The sequence below is a fragment of the Pseudophryne corroboree genome, chromosome 7 (assembly GCF_028390025.1).
Source record: "Pseudophryne corroboree isolate aPseCor3 chromosome 7, aPseCor3.hap2, whole genome shotgun sequence".
Classification (NCBI taxonomy): Eukaryota; Metazoa; Chordata; class Amphibia; order Anura; family Myobatrachidae; genus Pseudophryne; species Pseudophryne corroboree.
The window spans coordinates 145,305,569-145,328,912 of NC_086450.1; the positions used below are offsets into that span (position 1 = coordinate 145,305,569).

At 45.3% G+C, this 23,344-nt stretch overlaps 1 protein-coding gene across 1 annotated transcript in view; it reads right to left on the reverse strand.

Annotated features, from left to right (window-relative positions):
- The window catches only part of DARS1 (aspartyl-tRNA synthetase 1), a 311,292-nt gene that overhangs the window by 97,254 nt on the left and 190,694 nt on the right, over nucleotides 1-23,344 (reverse strand). The window contains exon 7 of the mRNA XM_063933716.1: nucleotides 6,694-6,796. Within this exon, the coding sequence (XP_063789786.1) occupies nucleotides 6,694-6,796 (103 nt within the window). The remainder of the gene's footprint in view (nucleotides 1-6,693; nucleotides 6,797-23,344) is intronic.

Below are 23,344 nucleotides of genomic sequence, written 5' to 3' on the forward strand. Positions count from 1 at the left end.
AAATTAAAAAACACATTCTGCTGACAGACAGTGTCCACTCCAGCAGGTCCGTCATTATATAATATATACCTGTCCGGCTGCAGTAGTGATATATATATATTTTTTATATCATTATTTATCATCCAGTCTACTAGCAGCAGACACAGTACGGTAGTTCACGGCTGTAGCTACCTCTGTGTCGGCACTCGGCAGTCCATCCATAATTGTATACCACCTACCCGTGGTTTTTTTTTTTCTTTCTTCTTTATACATACTACATCTCATTATCATCCAGTCTATATTAGCAGCAGACACAGTACAGTACGGTAGTCCACGGCTGTAGCTACCTCTGTGTCGGCACTCGGCAGTCCATCCATAATTGTATACCACCTACCCGTGGTTTTTTCTTTCTTTCTTCTTTATACATACTACATCTCATTATCAACCAGTCTATATTAGCAGCAGACACAGTACAGTACGGTAGTCCACGGCTGTAGCTACCTCTGTGTCGGCACTCGGCAGTCCATCCATAATTGTATACCACCTACCCGTGGTTTTTTTTTTTCTTTCTTCTTTATACATACTACATCTCATTATCATCCAGTCTATATTAGCAGCAGACACAGTACAGTACGGTAGTCCACGGCTGTAGCTACCTCTGTGTCGGCACTCGGCAGTCCATCCATAATTGTATACCACCTACCCGTGGTTTTTTTTTTCTTTCTTCTTTATACATACTACATCTCATTATCATCCAGTCTATATTAGCAGCAGACACAGTACAGTACGGTAGTCCACGGCTGTAGCTACCTCTGTGTCGGCACTCGGCAGTCCATCCATAATTGTATACCACCTACCCGTGGTTTTTTTTTCTTTCTTCTTTATACATACTACATCTCATTATCATCCAGTCTATATTAGCAGCAGACACAGTACAGTACGGTAGTCCACGGCTGTAGCTACCTCTGTGTCGGCACTCGGCAGTCCATCCATAATTGTATACCACCTACCCGTGGTTTTTTTTTTCTTTCTTCTTTATACATACTACATCTCATTATCATCCAGTCTATATTAGCAGCAGACACAGTACAGTACGGTAGTCCACGGCTGTAGCTACCTCTGTGTCGGCACTCGGCAGTCCATCCATAATTGTATACCACCTACCCGTGTTTTTTTTTTTCTTTCTTCTTTATACATACTACATCTCATTATCATCCAGTCTATATTAGCAGCAGACACAGTACAGTACGGTAGTCCACGGCTGTAGCTACCTCTGTGTCGGCACTCGGCAGTCCATCCATAATTGTATACCACCTACCCGTGGTTTTTTTTTTTCTTTCTTCTTTATACATACTACATCTCATTATCATCCAGTCTATATTAGCAGCAGACACAGTACAGTACGGTAGTCCACGGCTGTAGCTACCTCTGTGTCGGCACTCGGCAGTCCATCCATAAGTATACTAGTATCCATCCATCTCCATTGTTTACCTGAGGTGCCTTTTAGTTGTGCCTATTAAAATATGGAGAACAAAAATGTTGAGGTTCCAAAATTAGGGAAAGATCAAGATCCACTTCCACCTCGTGCTGAAGCTGCTGCCACTAGTCATGGCCGAGACGATGAAATGCCAGCAACGTCGTCTGCCAAGGCCGATGCCCAATGTCATAGTACAGAGCATGTCAAATCCAAAACACCAAATATCAGTAAAAAAAAAACTCCAAAACCTAAAATAAAATTGTCGGAGGAGAAGCGTAAACTTGCCAATATGCCATTTACCACACGGAGTGGCAAGGAACGGCTGAGGCCCTGGCCTATGTTCATGGCTAGTGGTTCAGCTTCACATGAGGATGGAAGCACTCAGCCTCTCGCTAGAAAACTGAAAAGACTCAAGCTGGCAAAAGCACCGCAAAGAACTGTGCGTTCTTCGAAATCCCAAATCCACAAGGAGAGTCCAATTGTGTCGGTTGCGATGCCTGACCTTCCCAACACTGGACGTGAAGAGCATGCGCCTTCCACCATTTGCACGCCCCCTGCAAGTGCTGGAAGGAGCACCCGCAGTCCAGTTCCTGATAGTCAGATTGAAGATGTCAGTGTTGAAGTACACCAGGATGAGGAGGATATGGGTGTTGCTGGCGCTGGGGAGGAAATTGACCAGGAGGATTCTGATGGTGAGGTGGTTTGTTTAAGTCAGGCACCCGGGGAGACACCTGTTGTCCGTGGGAGGAATATGGCCGTTGACATGCCTGGTGAAAATACCAAAAAAATCAGCTCTTCAGTGTGGAGGTATTTCAACAGAAAAGCGGACAACAGGTGTCAAGCCGTGTGTTGCCTTTGTCAAGCTGTAATAAGTAGGGGTAAGGACGTTAACCACCTCGGAACATCCTCCCTTATACGTCACCTGCAGCGCATTCATAATAAGTCAGTGACAAGTTCAAAAACTTTGGGCGACAGCGGAAGCAGTCCACTGACTAGTAAATCCCTTCCTCTTGTAACCAAGCTCACGCAAACCACCCCACCAACTCCCTCAGTGTCAATTTCCTCCTTCCCCAGGAATGCCAATAGTCCTGCAGGCCATGTCACTGGCAATTCTGACGAGTCCTCTCCTGCCTGGGATTCCTCCGATGCATCCTTGCGTGTAACGCCTACTGCTGCTGGCGCTGCTGTTGTTGCTGCTGGGAGTCGATGGTCATCCCAGAGGGGAAGTCGTAAGCCCACTTGTACTACTTCCAGTAAGCAATTGACTGTCCAACAGTCCTTTGCGAGGAAGATGAAATATCACAGCAGTCATCCTGCTGCAAAGCGGATAACTGAGGCCTTGACAACTATGTTGGTGTTAGACGTGCGTCCGGTATCCGCCGTTAGTTCACAGGGAACTAGACAATTTATTGAGGCAGTGTGCCCCCGTTACCAAATACCATCTAGGTTCCACTTCTCTAGGCAGGCGATACCGAGAATGTACACGGACGTCAGAAAAAGACTCACCAGTGTCCTAAAAAATGCAGTTGTACCCAATGTCCACTTAACCACGGACATGTGGACAAGTGGAGCAGGGCAGGGTCAGGACTATATGACTGTGACAGCCCACTGGGTAGATGTATGGACTCCCGCCGCAAGAACAGCAGCGGCGGCACCAGTAGCAGCATCTCGCAAACGCCAACTCTTTCCTAGGCAGGCTACGCTTTGTATCACCGCTTTCCAGAATACGCACACAGCTGAAAACCTCTTACGGCAACTGAGGAAGATCATTGCGGAATGGCTTACCCCAATTGGACTCTCCTGTGGATTTGTGGCATCGGACAACGCCAGCAATATTGTGTGTGCATTAAATCTGGGCAAATTCCAGCACGTCCCATGTTTTGCACATACCTTGAATTTGGTGGGGCAGAATTTAAAAAAAAACGACAGGGGCGTGCAAGAGATGCTGTCGGTGGCCAGAAGAATTGCGGGACACTTTCGGCGTACAGGCACCACGTACAGAAGACTGGAGCACCACCAAAAACTACTGAACCTGCCCTGCCATCATCTGAAGCAAGAAGTGGTAACGAGGTGGAATTCAACCCTCTATATGCTTCAGAGGTTGGAGGAGCAGCAAAAGGCCATTCAAGCCTATACAATTGAGCACGATATAGGAGGTGGAATGCACCTGTCTCAAGTGCAGTGGAGAATGATTTCAACGTTGTGCAAGGTTCTGATGCCCTTTGAACTTGCCACACGTGAAGTCAGTTCAGACACTGCCAGCCTGAGTCAGGTCATTCCCCTCATCAGGCTTTTGCAGAAGAAGCTGGAGACATTGAAGGAGGAGCTAACACGGAGCGATTCCGCTAGGCATGTGGGACTTGTGGATGGAGCCCTTAATTCGCTTAACAAGGATTCACGGGTGGTCAATCTGTTGAAATCAGAGCACTACATTTTGGCCACCGTGCTCGATCCTAGATTTAAAGCCTACCTTGGATCTCTCTTTCCGGCAGACACAAGTCTGCTGGGGTTGAAAGACCTGCTGGTGACAAAATTGTCAAGTCAAGCGGAACGCGACCTGTCAACATCTCCTCCTTCACATTCTCCCGCAACTGGGGGTGCGAGGAAAAGGCTCAGAATTCCGAGCCCACCCGCTGGCGGTGATGCAGGGCAGTCTGGAGCGACTGCTGATGCTGACATCTGGTCCGGACTGAAGGACCTGACAACGATTACGGACATGTCGTCTACTGTCACTGCATATGATTCTCTCACCATTGAAAGAATGGTGGAGGATTATATGAGTGACCGCATCCAAGTAGGCACGTCACACAGTCCGTACTTATACTGGCAGGAAAAAGAGGCAATTTGGAGGCCCTTGCACAAACTGGCTTTATTCTACCTAAGTTGCCCTCCCACAAGTGTGTACTCCGAAAGAGTGTTTAGTGCCGCCGCTCACCTTGTCAGCAATCGGCGTACGAGGTTACATCCAGAAAATGTGGAGAAGATGATGTTCATTAAAATGAATTATAATCAATTCCTCCGTGGAGACATTGACCAGCAGCAATTGCCTCCACAAAGTACACAGGGAGCTGAGATGGTGGATTCCTGTGGGGACGAATTGATAATCTGTGAGGAGGGGGATGTACACGGTGATATATCGGAGGATGATGATGAGGTGGACATCTTGCCTCTGTAGAGCCAGTTTGTGCAAGGAGAGATTAATTGCTTCTTTTTTGGTGGGGGTCCAAACCAACCCGTCATTTCAGTCACAGTCGTGTGGCAGACCCTGTCACTGAAATGATGGGTTGGTTAAAGTGTGCATGTCCTGTTTATACAACATAAGGGTGGGTGGGAGGGCCCAAGGACAATTCCATCTTGCACCTCTTTTTTCTTTAATTTTTCTTTGCGTCATGTGCTGTTTGGGGAGGGTTTTTTGGAAGGGACATCCTGCGTGACACTGCAGTGCCACTCCTAGATGGGCCCAGTGTTTGTGTCGGCCACTAGGGTCGCTTATCTTACTCACACAGCTACCTCATTGCGCCTCTTTTTTTCTTTGCGTCATGTGCTGTTTGGGGAGGGTTTTTTGGAAGGGACATCCTGCGTGACACTCCTAGATGGGCCCGGTGTTTGTGTCGGCCACTAGGGTCGCTTATCTTACTCACACAGCTACCTCATTGCGCCTCTTTTTTTCTTTGCGTCATGTGCTGTTTGGGGAGGGTTTTTTGGAAGGGACATCCTGCGTGACACTGCAGTGACACTCCTAGATGGGCCCGGTGTTTGTGTCGGCCACTAGGGTCGCTTATCTTACTCACACAGCTACCTCATTGCGCCTCTTTTTTTCTTTGCGTCATGTGCTGTTTGGGGAGGGTTTTTTGGAAGGGACATCCTGCGTGACACTGCAGTGACACTCCTAGATGGGCCCGGTGTTTGTGTCGGCCACTAGGGTCGCTTATCTTACTCACACAGCTACCTCATTGCGCCTCTTTTTTTCTTTGCGTCATGTGCTGTTTGGGGAGGGTTTTTTGGAAGGGACATCCTGCGTGACACTGCAGTGACACTCCTAGATGGGCCCGGTCTTTGTGTCGGCCACTAGGGTCGCTTATCTTACTCACACAGCTACCTCATTGCGCCTCTTTTTTTCTTTGCGTCATGTGCTGTTTGGGGAGGGTTTTTTGGAAGGGACATCCTGCGTGACACTGCAGTGACACTCCTAGATGGGCCCGGTGTTTGTGTCGGACACTAGGGTCGCTTATCTTACTCACACAGCTACCTCATTGCGCCTCTTTTTTTCTTTGCGTCATGTGCTGTTTGGGGAGGGTTTTTTGGAAGGGACATCCTGCGTGACACTGCAGTGACACTCCTAGATGGGCCCGGTGTTTGTGTCGGCCACTAGGGTCGCTTAGCTTAGTCATCCAGCGACCTAGGTGCAAATTTTAGGACTAAAAATAATATTGTGAGGTGTGAGGTATTCAGAATAGACTGAAAATGAGTGTAAATTATGGTTTTTGAGGTTAATAATACTTTGGGATCAAAATGACCCCCAAATTCTATGATTTAAGCAGTTTTTTAGTGTTTTTAAAAAAAAACACCCGAATCCAAAACACACCCGAATCCGACAAAAAAAATTCGGTGAGGTTTTGCCAAAACGCGGTCGAACCCAAAACACGGCCGCGGAACCGAACCCAAAACCAAAACACAAAACCCGAAAATTTCCGGCGCTCATCTCTAGTATATATATATATATTTATTTATTTACAATGGATAAAAAACATAAAAGATTAGCTTTAATTCTAGATTCATATACACAGGAAGATAGGAACTTGAATTCACATCAGAAAAGTCTAAAACAGACAAAATAAGACTCACCCACTGCAAAATGGTATGGGAAAAGTTAACCTGCTATGTCTCACCTGGATAAAAGGACAGGCAAAATACTGGTGATCTCTCTGTACCCCTAATGAAGTATGGCCAAGACCAGACGAAACACTTTGGAAACCACTTTACATCTCATACTGCAAACCTTTTCTATGGAACTGAATACGTTTCCTCAACAAGTGATTTGACTTACGAGGCTTACATTATAACTATAACTAGCACAGGTAAAACTAGTAATGTTTTATCAAGAATTACACAATTTGTACCTTTAAACTCAGCGGTCAAACTTATAAAAGAAATAATAATATACAGTTGTATTCTCCACGATATAAAATAAGCTAGTCACAGAGAGAGACATGTGTTGGGCAGCAGAGTATATTCACCCTAGAAATGTGAAGTTCGACATCTTGCTGAGTGCAGCTCTCGATTTTCTGGTCAACTTTCCGCACAACACCCTCCACATCTACAATACTTTCCTTGGTGATGCTGAAAAATAAGAGAAATCATACTTGGCAATCAATAGAATGGTACAGTAAGTAATTTCCAGAAAATCAGTCACAATTATAATGTACCAGTCTATAATGGCCATAAGACTCTCCAAAATGTTAAGGTCTTGCCAGTATACTGGAAGATATAGAGTCCTCTCCATGCTTGTTATAGGCCGCGCAGTAGCCTAAAGCACCATTAAGTAAACCAGGAAAATCAATGCATGCTCTAGTTCTACTTTGCTGAATATGTTTTTTTGTTTACTAGTCACATTATCAAGCTTTCTAATATAAACCCGTCTCCGTTATCAATGTCTCTCTGCTACGGATTTGAAACCTATGTGCGTACACAGAGCCGCTGATAGCCATTTCTCACTTTATGATGTCTCTTTTTCCATGTACTTGTGTAGCCTGAGTCAGGCTACATGGATATCACATTAATAGATACTGTAAGAAACAGTGTGATAGATAGATAGATAGATAGATAGATAGATAGATAGATAGATAGATAGATAGATAGATAGACAGACAGACAGACAGACAGACAGACAGACCTTTGCACCACAACTAATTTATTCACGTGTGTTTGCGTGCCTTTGTTTTTGGAGGGGTTAGGAGGGACTTCTACGGGTAACCTCTTATGCTGGAGATTCAGAACGCCCAGGGGACGTTTTAGATGGTCTTATGGAGAAAGGCGCCTATCTAAGCCTTGATGTCTAGGTGGGCCAAAAGACCCTTATAACCCCCATTCAACAGCGAGAAACTGCTGCAATTTACCGATCGCCTGACGGCCAGGTCAGGGAATCTGGAATATTAAACAAGTTTAAAAATCCTGAATCCCTAAATCCAACCAAAAAATGGTAGGGATTGGCAAATCTGGGATTTTTCACTTGTTTAAATTTCCCCAACGGATTACCAGTCATCGCTGGCCACCAATCGGCAGTTCCAGTCGGGCACTTAGATGTATGGTGGCCTTTACTCAATAAGGGGAAAAAATTACTCCAGCGGTCAACTTGGGTGAATGAGTGTCTAGGCCAATATCACACTAAAGGGGGGTACACGCAGAGAGATGTATGCTTAATTTCTAATTGCTTAGAAATTAAGCACGGATCTCTCCGTGTGTATGGCCCATATCAATAGCGATGCGCGGCCCCGCGCATTGCTACTGTATCACCGGTTTTAGATTGGCCTGTATGCAGGCCAAATCGAGTTAGATTGCTCACTTCACCGCTGGGTAAAGTGAGTGACCCACGCTGTGTGTTGAGCAGGGGGAGAGATGTGTGTCGAGCGGTCTGTGCTAGATTGCTCAGCACACATCTCCCCGTATGTACCCCCCTTTAGGAGCTAAAAGCCCTTTGCACAGTTTGAGCAGTGTACTGAGAGACAGAAGCATGGACCTCCATTAGAAAAAAAACAACAACTTATGATCGAGAAAGCAATTAAATGTAAAGAAATGATGTACAATTAAAAACCAGTCAATGGTCATGCTCAAAGTTAGTCGAAGAGACAAACTTATTATTAAACCACACAACTGAGGCAATCCTGTGGTCCGTTCTAAAGCTCATGCTACAGAAAACATACTAATAACTATCCTATTTATTTGCTTTCCTCTCTTGTGGCTGCACAAAAATATCACTGCCTAATAATAGCACCAGTTTATGTAGCAGGTCAAAAATGTATGTTCTGTGCAGATCAACTCCTTTTTGCATCAAAGCCAGTGTAAATAAATCCAGGAAAGATGGCATCAAAATAGCTTCATTAGCCAGAACAAACAAACAAACAAGAAAAAAAGAACACCGATATCTATCTCATAGGAAACAAAAGGTCACATCCTGGCTCAGACTGTTCAATAGACCTTTACTAATTGCACATAACCAAAGCGGCCAGAAAGTAAAAGTTAGACCAATTAGCTGAATGACTGAAAGGGCTGTGTAACGGCGGCGACTGTAAAACTCTTCTGGGCTCATATCTGCAGGGCTGGATGCCATTGGTGGTTGTCCTTTCTGCACAATCTACAGGTCATGGTTCCTCACCTGGTTAGATGAATATTTGTAAGCAGTATTGTTCAAGCTGTTATGCATATAAACAATAACAATTATTACTGGAATTGTGATAAGTTTGAAATGATCAAAGGGGCCTGACAAGCATAAATCCTAAGCATTACATAAACTATACTCTTTACTGAGAAATCCTACCTGGGAAGCCATAAAAGAAAGCATATTTCAGCTGGCCACAATTGTAAACACAAGGCAGCAGTAGAGAGCACTGTTCCCTGTAAGTTGTATGTTTGGGCGTGCACAAATTATTCTAAATACAGCGCATATGGTAAAACATGGCATTCCCACATTCACTGAGGGCACTGATATGCACCTATGCAGATGACTTACAGCGAATGTGTATTTTGCAAGCAAAACAAATTGTTAAATAATAATAACGATAATAATAAAAAAACCAACCTAGAAGGTAAGTGGGAGCATTTGCCATGGCCCACTGGTGCTATTTAAATTTATGTGGGGCTGCACTACCTTGGCACCATCCCTGTCTGAGATTTGAGTCCACATTGCAGCAAATGGCATCAGCCCCACAGTCTGTCCAATATTATAGGGACACAGCAGGCATTTTTCCATTAAGTCCTGTAGTGCAGTATAGCGCCAACTGCATGCTTGTGAAATAGACAACATAATCTAAAGCAGTAAAAAATGAAGTGCAATAGAGCGCCTAATGGTGTTATCAAAATTCTAAAATGATAAGATTTCTATGTAACCAATTCACCATGTGAAAAGTGCAAAGTGTAAATTAAAAAGGATCGACTTAGCTTCCTTGGGAGACAGCTTCAGTCTGATGACACTTTTAGGACATGTAAAACAGAAATAAAAACCAACATAGTGTGTACTGTTTAGATGATAGACAATGCTCCACACTTTAGGGACCTTGCTAGTCCCAATATAGATATATGGGCTGGATAAGAAATGCTGGTTTCAGTATACGAGGGCTGGACAAAGTTATAAAACAAACAATATTTAATACAACAAATCCTGAAGCAAATGTAGGTAGCACACGTACAAGATAAAAACGTATATATATTATCTGTCCACAATCGGAATCACAAGGTGAGCAGCAGCCCAATCCTGTTAATATATATAAAAATGTCCTGAAGCAAATGCAGGTAACATACGTACAAGATAAATAAATTAAAACGGCTTATCTGTCCATTCAAAGAAGTCATGGGTGAGTCATAAATCCCGATCCCGACGCGTTTCGTCCTATAGCATAGGACTTCATCAAGGGGATAATCTAAAGCAGCCTTGGACAACCTGTGACTCTCTAGGTGGTGTGCAACTACTGTACAAGTCCCAGCATGCTTTGCAAAAAAATAAAAAAAGATTGCTGGCACTTCACAACATCTGGAGAGCCACAAGGTGTCCAGGCCTGATCTACTGAGCTCTGCAGGTTATTAGTTGTACTCCCCAGCAGACAGAGAGAGGTCTTGTCATATTTACATAATTTCCGATCATGCATTAGATGGGCTCAGTCTTACTTTTGAGCAAGAGTGATTCCCCTACAGTGCTTGTTATTGTAGCCCTGCACCACAAAGGGTGAATGGAAGAAAACTTTTTTTTTTTAAAGTATAATAGTACTGTATTGTGAGTGTGAAGGAGAATTAAGAGAATAGGAAAAAGAAGGCAGGTGGGTGAGATGAACTGAAGGAAGAAGTGATCTCAGATGCAAATCTACAGGAGACATAAAAGACCTGTACAGTGGTAACGAGTTCCTGAAGATGTGCCACTAAGCCTACCTCACATCCATACTTCTACTGAAAGTGCCTCAATTCACACATTGTCCACTAGTAAACCAGGGGCCTGGTGCCTGCAGGGATACCGCTGTTTTCAATGCATTAAGCGTGACATAGGCTTGTGATTGCAGGAAATTAACAAGGCCACAGAAAAATCGTCAGGCTAATTAGTATGACTGAAGATAAGCACTACAGCAACGATCAAAGCTGCCTTGGCAATTTGCAGTCCTGTCCTCAATTAAAAGGAGCCATTCTGCAAACCAGTTCAATGTGTGTGAGCGAGGGAGGGGCGGGGGGGGGGGGGGCACACTCACAGAAAGGTTGAAGATGAGAGCAGTGAACAGTCAGCAGTAATGATAGAAGAACATCACTCTTCCAATCAATGCAGTGTCTGCTGGGTGTTCCAGCATCTCATACCCTCAGGGGAAGCTCGCCCCGACGCTTTAACTGGCCCCTTTGTCATGTACAGTGTCAGAAACGTCGTTAATCAAGAATTAATGACTGCCTTGAAGATGGTGACAATATACATGACAAATTTGGCATACTGGAGTATTAATTAGATTCTTGTTTTGTTCTGTCACTAACATTTTACAGATGTGGAAGGACAGGAGAGGTGAGACAAAGGATGACAATTTGGGAGTTAAGCTGGAAAACATTTTCTTTTACATAAAGGATAACATAGCAAAAACTGCTTTAACGTGCTTATTTTATTTGTATGACTATTTAGCGGAGTACTGAAACCACATATATCGCAATGTCAGAAAAACATCATTATTTACAAGTTTACATTACCTTTATTTCTGCAATGATGATAATTCGGTAGCTTACTTACATTTTGGTGTCTACTAATTTTTTTTTTTTTTTTTCCAAACAATCTTTTCATTAGATGCAAATCAGCTACTCTGCAAAAAGACAACTGAATTCTATCTCCATATAAAATGATATTCTTCTTGGGCGGCTTTATCTGTGAACTTGTGAGTATCCCTTTGATGTGAATAAGACATTCACGGTACCCGGGGTTGGAGGGCTATGAAAACCAGCCAAGGCAGGAGGGGGGAGCTTTCAAATGGACCATTACACATACCAGGAGGTCAGGTGAAAATGTTTAATCTTATTTTAGGTCACTCTGATGAAACCTTATACATTGTTTAGCCTTTAAGCATTTATATTCATTCAATAATGGTGGTTGCTGTAATGCCACCACTCAGCTGAAGCATGAACAAAAGAATATTGATAGAAAGCAATACAACAGCAGCTCCCAGAACACAAGGTATCACGGGACATAGTAAAACACTGGTCCTACCAATCAATACCTTGCAAAATAGATGGCATCAGAATGCAACTCCAGACCATTATACTTTTTTTTCACAAAAATATACTGTATATATTAAGGCTCTGCATAGCACAATAGAAAATATACGTATCATATAATACAATGTCGTACAATCAAGATAAAATAGCAACACGTACTGTACGAACATATAGGGACATGGAACAGACCCGAAGGTAGATCCAAATATTTTGTTATTGTTTTAAAACAATATAGAATAATAAATCTGTACACAGAAACAGAGTTACAGGACTATCTTAAATGGTATATGTAGGTTTAATATAGCAATCAAAAGGGGGGATATTTCCACACCATTATTCTAAACCATCCTATCAAAAAGTGCTCCTAAACTGGTGGCATCAGAGGCGGATGGTAATTGGAGCGTTACAGGACAAGGGGAGTGGGGGTTTTAAACGGCATCAATTTGTATGAAATAAACCAGAGATGTTACAGAAATATATCTTGTGTGTTCTACCATTTTTAGAAATGACTGCTCCTAAGTATTACAGATTCAACCCTAAATAATGCAGACTAATGCCTTTACTAGGATTTACATGACACCCTGCAGGGAGCTGAATCTCTACCTATACCATATGTGATAGCTGTAAAATATTGAGGGAATAAATGCATAACGTCTTCATTATTTGGTGTAAAGAACATTCACAAATAAGAAATGAACCAACAGAAAACGATAGTTTCACTTCAAAAACAGAACTATAAAGTGCTAGAACTTAGAAATGACCCCTCTACAATCAGGTCATATAAATAATAATAAGAATTTACTTACCGATAATTCTATTTCTCGTAGTCCGTAGTGGATGCTGGGGACTCCGTCAGGACCATGGGGAATAGCGGCTCCGCAGGAGACAGGGCACAAAAATAAAGCTTTAGGATCAGGTGGTGTGTACTGGCTCCTCCCCCTATGACCCTCCTCCAAGCCTCAGTTAGGATACTGTGCCCGGACGAGCGTACACAATAAGGAAGGATATTGAACCCCGGGTAAGACTCATACCAGCCACACCAATCACACCGTATAACTTGTGATCTGAACCCAGTTAACAGTATGACAAACGTAGGAGCCTCTGAACAGTCGGCTCACAACAAATAACAACCCGATTTTTTTGTAACAATAACTATGTACAAGTATTGCAGACAATCCGCACTTGGGATGGGCGCCCAGCATCCACTACGGACTACGAGAAATAGAATTATCGGTAAGTAAATTCTTATTTTCTCTAACGTCCTAAGTGGATGCTGGGGACTCCGTCAGGACCATGGGGATTATACCAAAGCTCCCAAACGGGCGGGAGAGTGCGGATGACTCTGCAGCACCGAATGAGAGAACTCAAGGTCCTCCTCAGCCAGGGTATCAAATTTGTAGAATTTTGCAAACGTATTTGCCCCTGACCAAGTAGCAGCTCGGCAGAGTTGTAATGCCGAGACTCCCCGGGCAGCCGCCCAGGATGAGCCCACTTTCCTTGTGGAATGGGCCTTGACAGATTTAGGTTGTGGCAAGCCTGCCACAGAATGTGCAAGTTGAATTGTGCTACAAATCCAACGAGCAATCGTCTGCTTAGAAGCAGGAGCACCCATCTTGTTGGGTGCATACAATATAAGCAGTGAGTCAGACTTTCTGACTCCCGCCGTTCTTGAAATATATATTTTCAATGCCCGGACCACGTCCAACAACTTGGAATCCTCCAACTCGTTAGTAGCCGCAGGCACCACAATAGGCTGGTTCAGGTGAAACGCTGACACCACCTTAGGCAGAAAATGAGGACGCGTCCGCAGTTCTGCCCTGTCCGTATGGAAAATCAGATATGGGCTCTTATATGATAAAGCCGCCAATTCTGATACTCTCCTGGCTGAAGCCAGGGCCAGTAGCATGGTTACTTTCCATGTGAGATACTTCAGCTCCACCGATTTGAGCGGCTCAAACCAATGGGATTTGAGAAAATCCAAGACTACATTAAGATCCCACGGTGCCACTGGGGGCACAACCGGGGGCTGTATATGTAGTACTCCTTTTACAAAAGTCTGGACTTCAGGAACTGAAGCCAATTCTTTCTGGAAGAAAATCGACAGGGCCGAAATTTGAACCTTAATGGACCCCAATTTTAGGCCCATAGACAATCCTGTTTGCAGGAAATGTAGGAATCGACCCAGTTGAAATTCCTCCGTGGGGGCCTTCCTGGCCTCACACCACGCAACATATTTTCTCCAAATGCGGTGATAATGTTGTGCAGTCACCTCCTTCCTGGCTTTTACCAGTGTAGGAATGACCTCTTCCGGAATGCCTTTTTCCTTTAGAATTCGGCGTTCAACCGCCATGCCGTCAAACGCAGCCGCGGTAAGTCTTGGAATAGACACGGTCCCTGCTGAAGCAGGTCCCGTCTTAGAGGTAGAGGCCACGGATCCTCCGTGAGCATCTCTTGAAGTTCCGGGTACCAAGTTCTTCTTGGCCAATCCGGAGCCACTAGTATCGTTCTTACTCCCTTTTGCCGTATAATTCTCAGTACTTTTGGTATGAGAGGCAGAGGAGGGAACACATACACTGACTGGAACACCCACGGTGTTACCAGAGCGTCCACAGCTATTGCCTGAGGATCTCTTGACCTGGCGCAATACCTGTCCAGTTTTTTGTTGAGGCGGGACGCCATCATATCCACCATTGGTTTTTCCCAACGGTTCACAATCATGTGGAAGACTTCTGGATGAAGTCCCCACTCTCCCGGGTGTAGATCGTGTCTGCTGAGGAAGTCTGCTTCCCAGTTGTCCACTCCCGGAATGAACACTGCTGACAGTGCTATCACATGATCTTCCGCCCAGCGAAGAATCCTTGCAGCTTCTGCCATTGCTGTCCTGCTTCTTGTGCCGCCCTGTCTGTTTACGTGGGCGACTGCCGTGATGTTGTCCGACTGGATCAACACCGGCTGACCCTGAAGCAGGGGTTTTGCCAGACTTAGAGCATTGTAAACCGCTCTTAGCTCCAGTATATTTATGTGAAGAGACATCTCCAGGCTTGACCATACTCCCTGGAAGTTTCTTCCTTGTGTGACCGCTCCCCAGCCTCTCAGACTGGCATCCGTGGTCACCAGGACCCAGTCCTGTATGCCGAATCTGCGGCCCTCTAACAGATGAGCACTCTGCAACCACCACAGAAGAGACACCCTTGTCCGTGGCGATAAGGTTATCCGCTGATGCATCTGCAGATGCGATCCGGACCATTTGTCCAGCAGATCCCACTGAAAAGTTCGTGCGTGGAATCTGCCGAATGGAATCGCTTCGTAAGAAGCCACCATCTTTCCCAGGACTCTTGTGCATTGATGCACAGACACTGTCCCTGGTTTTAGGAGGTTCCTGACAAGTTCGGATAACTCCCTGGCTTTCTCCTCCGGAAGAAACACCTTTTTCTGAACCGTGTCCAGAATCATTCCCAGGAACAGCAGATGTGTTGTCGGGGTCAACTGAGATTTTGGAAAATTCAGAATCCACCCGTGTTGTTGCAGCACTACTTGGGTTAGTGCTACTCCGTCCTCCAGCTGTTCTCTGGACCTTGCCCTTATCAGGAGATCGTCCAAGTAAGGGATAATTAATACGCCTCTTCTTCGCAGAAGAATCATCATTTCGGCCATTACCTTGGTAAAGACCCGAGGTGCCGTGGACAATCCAAACGGCAGCGTCTGAAACTGATAATGACAGTTTTGCACCACGAACCTGAGGTACCCTTGATGTGAAGGGCAAATTGGGACATGCAGGTAAGCATCCTTTATGTCCAGGGACACCATAAAGTCCCCTTCTTCCAGATTCGCTATCACTGCTCTGAGTGACTCCATCTTGAACTTGAATTTTTGTATGTACAGGTTCAAAGATTTCAGATTTAGAATAGGTCTTACCGAGCCGTCCGGCTTCGGTACCACAAATAGCGTGGAGTAATACCCCTTTCCCTGTTGTAGGAGGGGTACCTTGACTATCACCTGCTGAGCAAACAGCTTGTGAATGGCTTCCAATACCGTCTCCCTGTCTGAGGGAGACCTTGGCAAAGCAGACTTTAGGAACCGGCGAGGGGGAGACTTCTCGAATTCCAACCTGTAACCCTGAGATACTACCTGCAGAATCCAGGGGTCCACCTGTGAGCAAGCCCACTGTGCGCTGAAATTCTTGAGTCGACCAGCCACCGTTCCTGAGTCCGCTTGTAAGGCCCCAGCGTCATGCTGAGGGCTTTGCAGAACCCTGGGAGGGCTTCTGTTCCTGGGCAGGGGCTGCTTGCTGCCCTCTCTTACCCCTTCCTCTGCCCCTAGGCAGATATGACTGTCCTTTTGTCCGCTTGTTCTTATAGGACCGAAAGGACTGCGGCTGAAAAGACGGTGTCTTTTTCTGTTGGGAGGGGGTCTGAGGTAAAAAGGTGGATTTTCCGGCAGTTGCCGTGGCCACCAGATCCGATAGACCGACGCCAAATAATTCCTCCCCTTTATACGGCAATACTTCCATATGTCGTTTGGAATCCGCATCACCTGACCACTGTCGCGTCCATAAACTCCTTCTGGCAGATATGGACATCGCATTTACTCTCGATGCCAGAGTGCAAATATCTCTCTGCGCATCTCGCATATAAAGGAAAGCATCCTTTAATTGCTCTATAGTCAATAAAATACTGTCCCTATCCAGGGTATCAATATTTTCAGTCAGGGAATCCAACCAGACGACCCCAGCACTGCACATCCAGGCTGAGGCGATGGCCGGTCGCAGTAGAACACCAGTATGTGTGTATATACTTTTTAGGGTAGTTTCCAGTCTCCTATCTGCTGGATCCTTGAGGGCGGCCGTATCCGGAGACGGTAACGCCACTTGTTTTGATAAGCGTGTGAGCGCCTTATCCACCCTAGGGGGTGTTTCCCAGCGCGCCCTAACCTCTGGCGGGAAAGGGTATAATGCTAATAACTTTTTTGAAATTAGCATTTTTCTATCTGGGTTAAACCACGCTTCATCACATACATCATTTAATTCCTCTGATTCAGGAAAAACTACAGGTAGTTTTTTCACCCCCCACATAATACCCCTTTTTGTGGTACTTGCAGCATCAGAGATATGCAAAGCCTCCTTCATTGCCGTGATCATATAACGTGTGGCCCTACTTGAAAATACGTTTGTTTCATCACCGTCGACACTAGATTCAGTGTCTGTGTCTGTGTCGACCGACTGAGGTAAAGGGCGCTTTACAGCCCCTGACGGTGTCTGAGACGCCTGGGCAGGTACTAACTGGTTTGCCGGCCGTCTCATGTCGTCAACTGATTTTTGTAATGTGCTGACATTATCACGTAATTCCATAAACAAAGCCATCCATTCCGGTGTCGACTCCCTGGGGGGTGACATCACCATTATCGGCAATTGCTCTGCCTCCACGTCAACATCGTCCTCATACATGTCGACACACACGTACCGACACACAGCAGACACACAGGGAATGCTCTTATCGAAGACAGGACCCCACTAGCCCTTTGGGGAGACAGAGGGAGAGTTTGCCAGCACACACCCAAGCGCTATAATATATATGGGAACAACCTTATATAAGTGTTGTTCCTTATAGCAGCTTAAATATATCCAGTATATCGCCAAAAAATGCCCCCCCCTCTCTGTTTTACCCTGTTTCTGTAGTGCAGTGCAGGGGAGAGTCCTGGTAGCCTTCCTCACAGCGGAGCTGAGCAGGAAAATGGCGCTGTGTGCTGAGGAGAATAAGCCCCGCCCCCTATTTCGGCGGGCTTTCCTCCCGTGGATTTAGATAAGTGGCATGGGTTAAATACATACATATAGCCTTAATGGCTATATGTGATGTATTCTTTTGCCTTAAGGTAATAAAATATTGCTGCCCAGGGCGCCCCCAGCAGCGCCCTGCACCCTCCGTGACCGCTTGGTGTGAAGTGTGTGACAACAATGGCGCACAGCTGCAGTGCTGGTGCTGTGCGCTACCTTCATGAAGACTGAAAAGCCTTCTGCCGCCTGTTTCCGGACCTTCAATCTTCAGCATCTGTAAGGGGGGTCGGCGGCGCGGCTCCGGGACGAACCCCAGGGCGAGACCTGTGTTCCGACTCCCTCTGGAGCTAATGGTGTCCAGTAGCCTAAGAATCCAATCCATCCTGCACGCAGGTGAGTTGAAATTCTCTCCCCTAAGTCCCTCGATGCAGTGAGCCTGTTGCCAGCAGGACTCACTGAAAATAAAAAACCTAAAAAACTTTTTCTAAGCAGCTCTTTAAGAGAGCCACCTAGATTGCACCCTGCTCGGACGGGCACAAAAACCTAACTGAGGCTTGGAGGAGGGTCATAGGGGGAGGAGCCAGTACACACCACCTGATCCTAAAGCTTTATTTTTGTGCCCTGTCTCCTGCGGAGCCGCTATTCCCCATGGTCCTGACGGAGTCCCCAGCATCCACTTAGGACGTTAGAGAAAAGTACTGTATGTAAAACTGTAACTACAGATTCCCTGCATTTAAATGTAATGTGTGTATGACTTGTGGTACTCAATCTCAAGCTGGTTTTTATGGTTATTATCCGGATCACTAGCAGATCACTGGTCACAGCAGCAGGAGGTGAGTCAGTGAGAGCAAGAGGCAGTGATCGGTCCACTCTTGGGGTTACGTTGGTGAATCAGAATCAGCTTTATTAGCCAGGTATACTTGAGTATACTAGGAATTTGTCTTCGGTTTGCTATACAACAGCCAAGTAGGTAACAGATAAGCAGGTGGTGGGTAAGTAAAGTCATACAGATAGGAATACCGTAGGGACACAAGTGAGTTACATGTACGTCTAGTCAGTCAATGTTCAGGAGTTCAGCAGGCGGACCGCTTGGGGAAAGAAACTTTTGAGGCTTCTGGTGGACCTGGCGGGGACGGCCCTGTAACGCCTGCTGAAGGAAGCGAGATAAACATGCTGTGGCCGGGGTGTAGCTGGTCCTTTACTTGATTGTGATGAGGGGGATTGAGGGAAGCATGTAGCCAAAGGAGCAGGGTCTACAACAGCACAAGGCAGTAATGGTAATGTGAGGCTCCTGTCACACTCAAGAAGGCATATCATGGTGTGAATCACACTTCTAAGAAACAACATTCAAACATCTAGCTTGTTCTGTCTTCCACTGTTCCCCAGCCCAGGCTTCTCATTATTGTAAATGACACATTTACACAGCTATGAAAATGAATATTTCAGTGCAAATGACAGATGTTGTAGAAAGGATGTGAAAGTGCTGCTTGTGGGACAGGACACTCATCCTTCACAGTGATGAATTTGTCTTTCCAAGTGACATGAAAATTGTCACCAAAAAGCCACATTAAAGACTTTCTGAGAAAAGCCAGTCTCTGAAATCTGATGTGTCAGAAAACGTTTAAGATGGTAAAAGACGTTGCTTTTGGGGTTTCCCATTACCTGTTAGGACGTGAAGCTCGACTGACAGTGCTGGATGGGGCCGAAACTGATGCCTCTAAATACTATATTGAGGATAAACCCTACACAGAACAGATTTTGCACCTTTAGAGTGAGTTGTGGTTGTTTATTTGAGTTGCTGCAGGTACAGAACCGATCTTCTTTTGGATACAGCTGAAGAGCAAAGAGGCCAGCAGGAGGAGTCTATTTACACAAGACAACTCATCGCAATACTGCACATCTCTGTAGTGTGTCCTAAGTCATGTGACAGTACAACAGCAGTGCCGCGTGGTTTGCTGGCCCAAGGAACAAACAAAGCTATTCCTAGAGCAGCAATTCTGATCAGGCACAGCATTTGGAGGCCCTGATGTGTGAATCTGCTAAGACACTCAATTACCCACTTTCACACCTAATTCAAATCAAATCTCCATGCAATGGAATATGCAGACGCTATATATGTAGAGTAGGTTAACATACCGCTCGTCAGGATCCCAGCTGTCTCAATACTGATTCCGGGATCCCGACAGGGTACTATACCGCCGCAATACGTGCGAGGAAGGCGATTGCCCCTCTATGGGTGTCCACGACACCCACAGAGGGAGAGTAGAACCTGTAGCGAGCGAAGCTAGCCACAGAGCCCTCAGTGTGGCGAGCGCAGCAAACCCGCAAGGGGCTTCATTGCGCTCGCTTCCTGCCGGCATTCTAGCGCCCAGTCGGTATACTGACATTCGGCATCCCCAGCAGCAGGATCGCATATGTAAATCCAGCCAGACATAATAGAGTACATGAGGTGATAGTCCAACTGTGCTAATGGAGTGCTACAAGACCCGCATGTTTGGGGCTATATGTCTATTTACATGCATGTCCAAATCTGTTTGATATACAGTTGTCAATTTGGATGAGCTGAGTAACCAGATCAGCCATTGTCTTAGCTGAAGTAAATACATAGTTGCCCAAACACATACCTATTCAGTGCGCCCACGTTATACCACTATTCTCAAGTACCCGGCCTTACCATCAGGAATATTCTGTGTAGTAAGCTACAATGTATTCATTCCATTACATGCTTTGATAAGAAATAGCTAACCAGGGACTACATTCAGAGATGTATGGAAATACATTCATAGATGCGATTGCACCCGCTGTGCATTTGGGAAAATATGCTAATGACTTAGACGCTGTCTTGTGTATACTGACGCCACTGCCACTACCTGACATCTGCCACTTACAAAAAGGGGAAACATCAATTGAACACCTGAGTGGGTCTACACTGTATCCTAAGACGCTGAGGTCTCCTCAGTGGGTGTGGTATAATAGCTCTACAATGACTAGGTAGACAGATAATAGGTTAATATATGTCCGGCATACATAAGGTTGGCGGGTACAAAAAGTCGACATGGTCAAAAGTCGACATTTTTTGTTCTTTTAGGCCACATCTTGTAAATTTCATGTTATCTCACCCCCATCAGTCCAAATGCTTGCCACGCTTCAGGCAAGGCGAGTTACTCCGCCACCGCTGCGTCACCACAGGTTACAATTCCCAACAGATGTCCAATCAAACAAATGTTGGGAAAACATGGGAAAACTTGGGAACGCCCCCCCCCCCAAAAAAAAAAAATACAACAACATGTATTGACCATTTGTGTGTCGACCACTGTGAAGCCGATCTTTTGTACCTGTCGACCATAGTGTGTCAACCTATTGACTTGTCTACCTAGACATTGTAGAGCTATCTTCTTGATACCTCTGTAGCTGCGAGTAAATTTTACAGTGTCTGATTTTGGCTTGCCAAAAAAACTCTCAACACGCCTGCATCTTCTAGCCACTGCCATTACCCCCCTAAATGCTGCCTGTCACTCATTTTGCAAATACATCCTCTGTGTACTGCGTGTGTGCAGTGGGGTTCTGGGGTGTGCGCAGTGACAAGTAATCGCTCCAATGCGAGCAACACTGACACTGAGTACTAATATGAATCAGGCCGATAACCAGTCTATTCAGAGACCTTATACAGTAAAAATATGACGAGTTGTATTGCCAATATTGAAACAATTCTCTTTCATTGTCTCATTGAGGGGTCCGTTAAACCTCCACATCCTGGATAGTGATGTCTACATCTAGGCAGACACAGATCATTGTTTTGGTTACTTAGTCACTCTCTCTCTCTCTTCCATACATGTGACAGATGTCATCCTAAACATAGACATCTGAAGACTAAACATCTATTACTGGCTTTTCCTCTCTCTCTGACTGGATGTAAAACAACTAAGGAAATGGAAGAATGTAGGGCAGTGCAATAAAAACATTCTTACAACAACAAGCTTGTTTATTATCAAGAAAGTCATTACAGGGATACAGTATAACGAATATTAAGTCACTCCACAAGGTGAACCAATTGGCTGAATACTTGATTCATCCTTTAGATTCTGAGCTCTCACTCCACTATCCGTATGTAGTCCTGCCCACCCCCATCCTGTCACCTACATACCCTTGTCTGTTACCTTGTGCCTGGTCACTAGGTTATCCCTTACTGCATGCTAAGCAATGCAGGTTGTGCTAATGAAAATTTGTGCTTGCGGTTCTTGCATGTAATTTGTGGACTTCAGTCTAATGAGGACATTTGTGTAATGTTCATGGAGTGCAATTAGTCACAATGATATAATACAGGTCTCACAGGGAACATGTATGAAAATCATTCCACTTAGTAAACATTATTCTACTAGAATTTTCTATATATTTTAGATAAAAAAAATAAAAAATAAGAATTTACTTACCGATAATTCTATTTCTCATAGTCCGTAGTGGATGCTGGGGACTCCGAAAGGACCATGGGGAATAGCGGCTCCGCAAGAGACTGGGCACAAAAGTAAAAAGCTTTAGGACTACCTGGTGTGCACTGGCTCCTCCCCCTATGACCCTCCTCCAAGCCTCAGTTAGGATACTGTGCCCGGACGAGCGTACACAATAAGGAAGGATTTTGAATCCCGGGTAAGACTCATACCAGCCACACCAATCACACCGTACAACTTGTGATCTGAACCCAGTTAACAGCATGATAACAGAAGAAGCCTCTGAAAAGATGGCTCACAACAACAATAACCCGATTTTTGTAACAATAACTATGTACAAGTAATGCAGACAATCCGCACTTGGGATGGGCGCCCAGCATCCACTACGGACTATGAGAAATAGAATTATCGGTAAGTAAATTCTTATTTTCTCTAACGTCCTAGTGGATGCTGGGGACTCCGAAAGGACCATGGGGATTATACCAAAGCTCCCAAACGGGCGGGAGAGTGCGGATGACTCTGCAGCACCGAATGAGAGAACTCCAGGTCCTCCTCAGCCAGGGTATCAAATTTGTAGAATTTAGCAAACGTGTTTGCCCCTGACCAAGTAGCTGCTCGGCAAAGTTGTAAAGCCGAGACCCCTCGGGCAGCCGCCCAAGATGAGCCCACTTTCCGTGTGGAATGGGCTTTTACAGATTTTGGCTGTGGCACGCCTGCCACAGAATGTGCAAGCTGAATTGTACTACAAATCCAACGAGCAATCGTCTGCTTAGAAGCAGGAGCACCCAGCTTGTTGGGTGCATACAGGATAAACAGCGAGTCAGATTTTCTGACTCCAGCCGTCCTGGAAACATATATTTTCAGGGCCCTGACTACGTCCAGCTACTTGGAATCCTCCAAGTCCCTAGTAGCCGCAGGCACCACAATAGGTTGGTTTAAGTGAAATGCTGAAACCACCTTAGGGAGAAATTGAGGACGAGTCCTCAATTCTGCCCTATCCGTATGAAAAATTAGGTAAGGGCTTTTATAGGCTAAAGCCGCCAATTCTGATACACGCCTGGCTGAAGCCAGGGCTAACAGCATTACCACTTTCCATGTGAGATATTTTAAGTCCACAGTGGTGAGTGGTTCAAACCAATGTGATTTTAGGAATCCCAAAACTACATTGAGATCCCAAGGTGCCACTGGAGGCACAAAAGGAGGCTGTATATGCAGTACCCCCTTGACAAA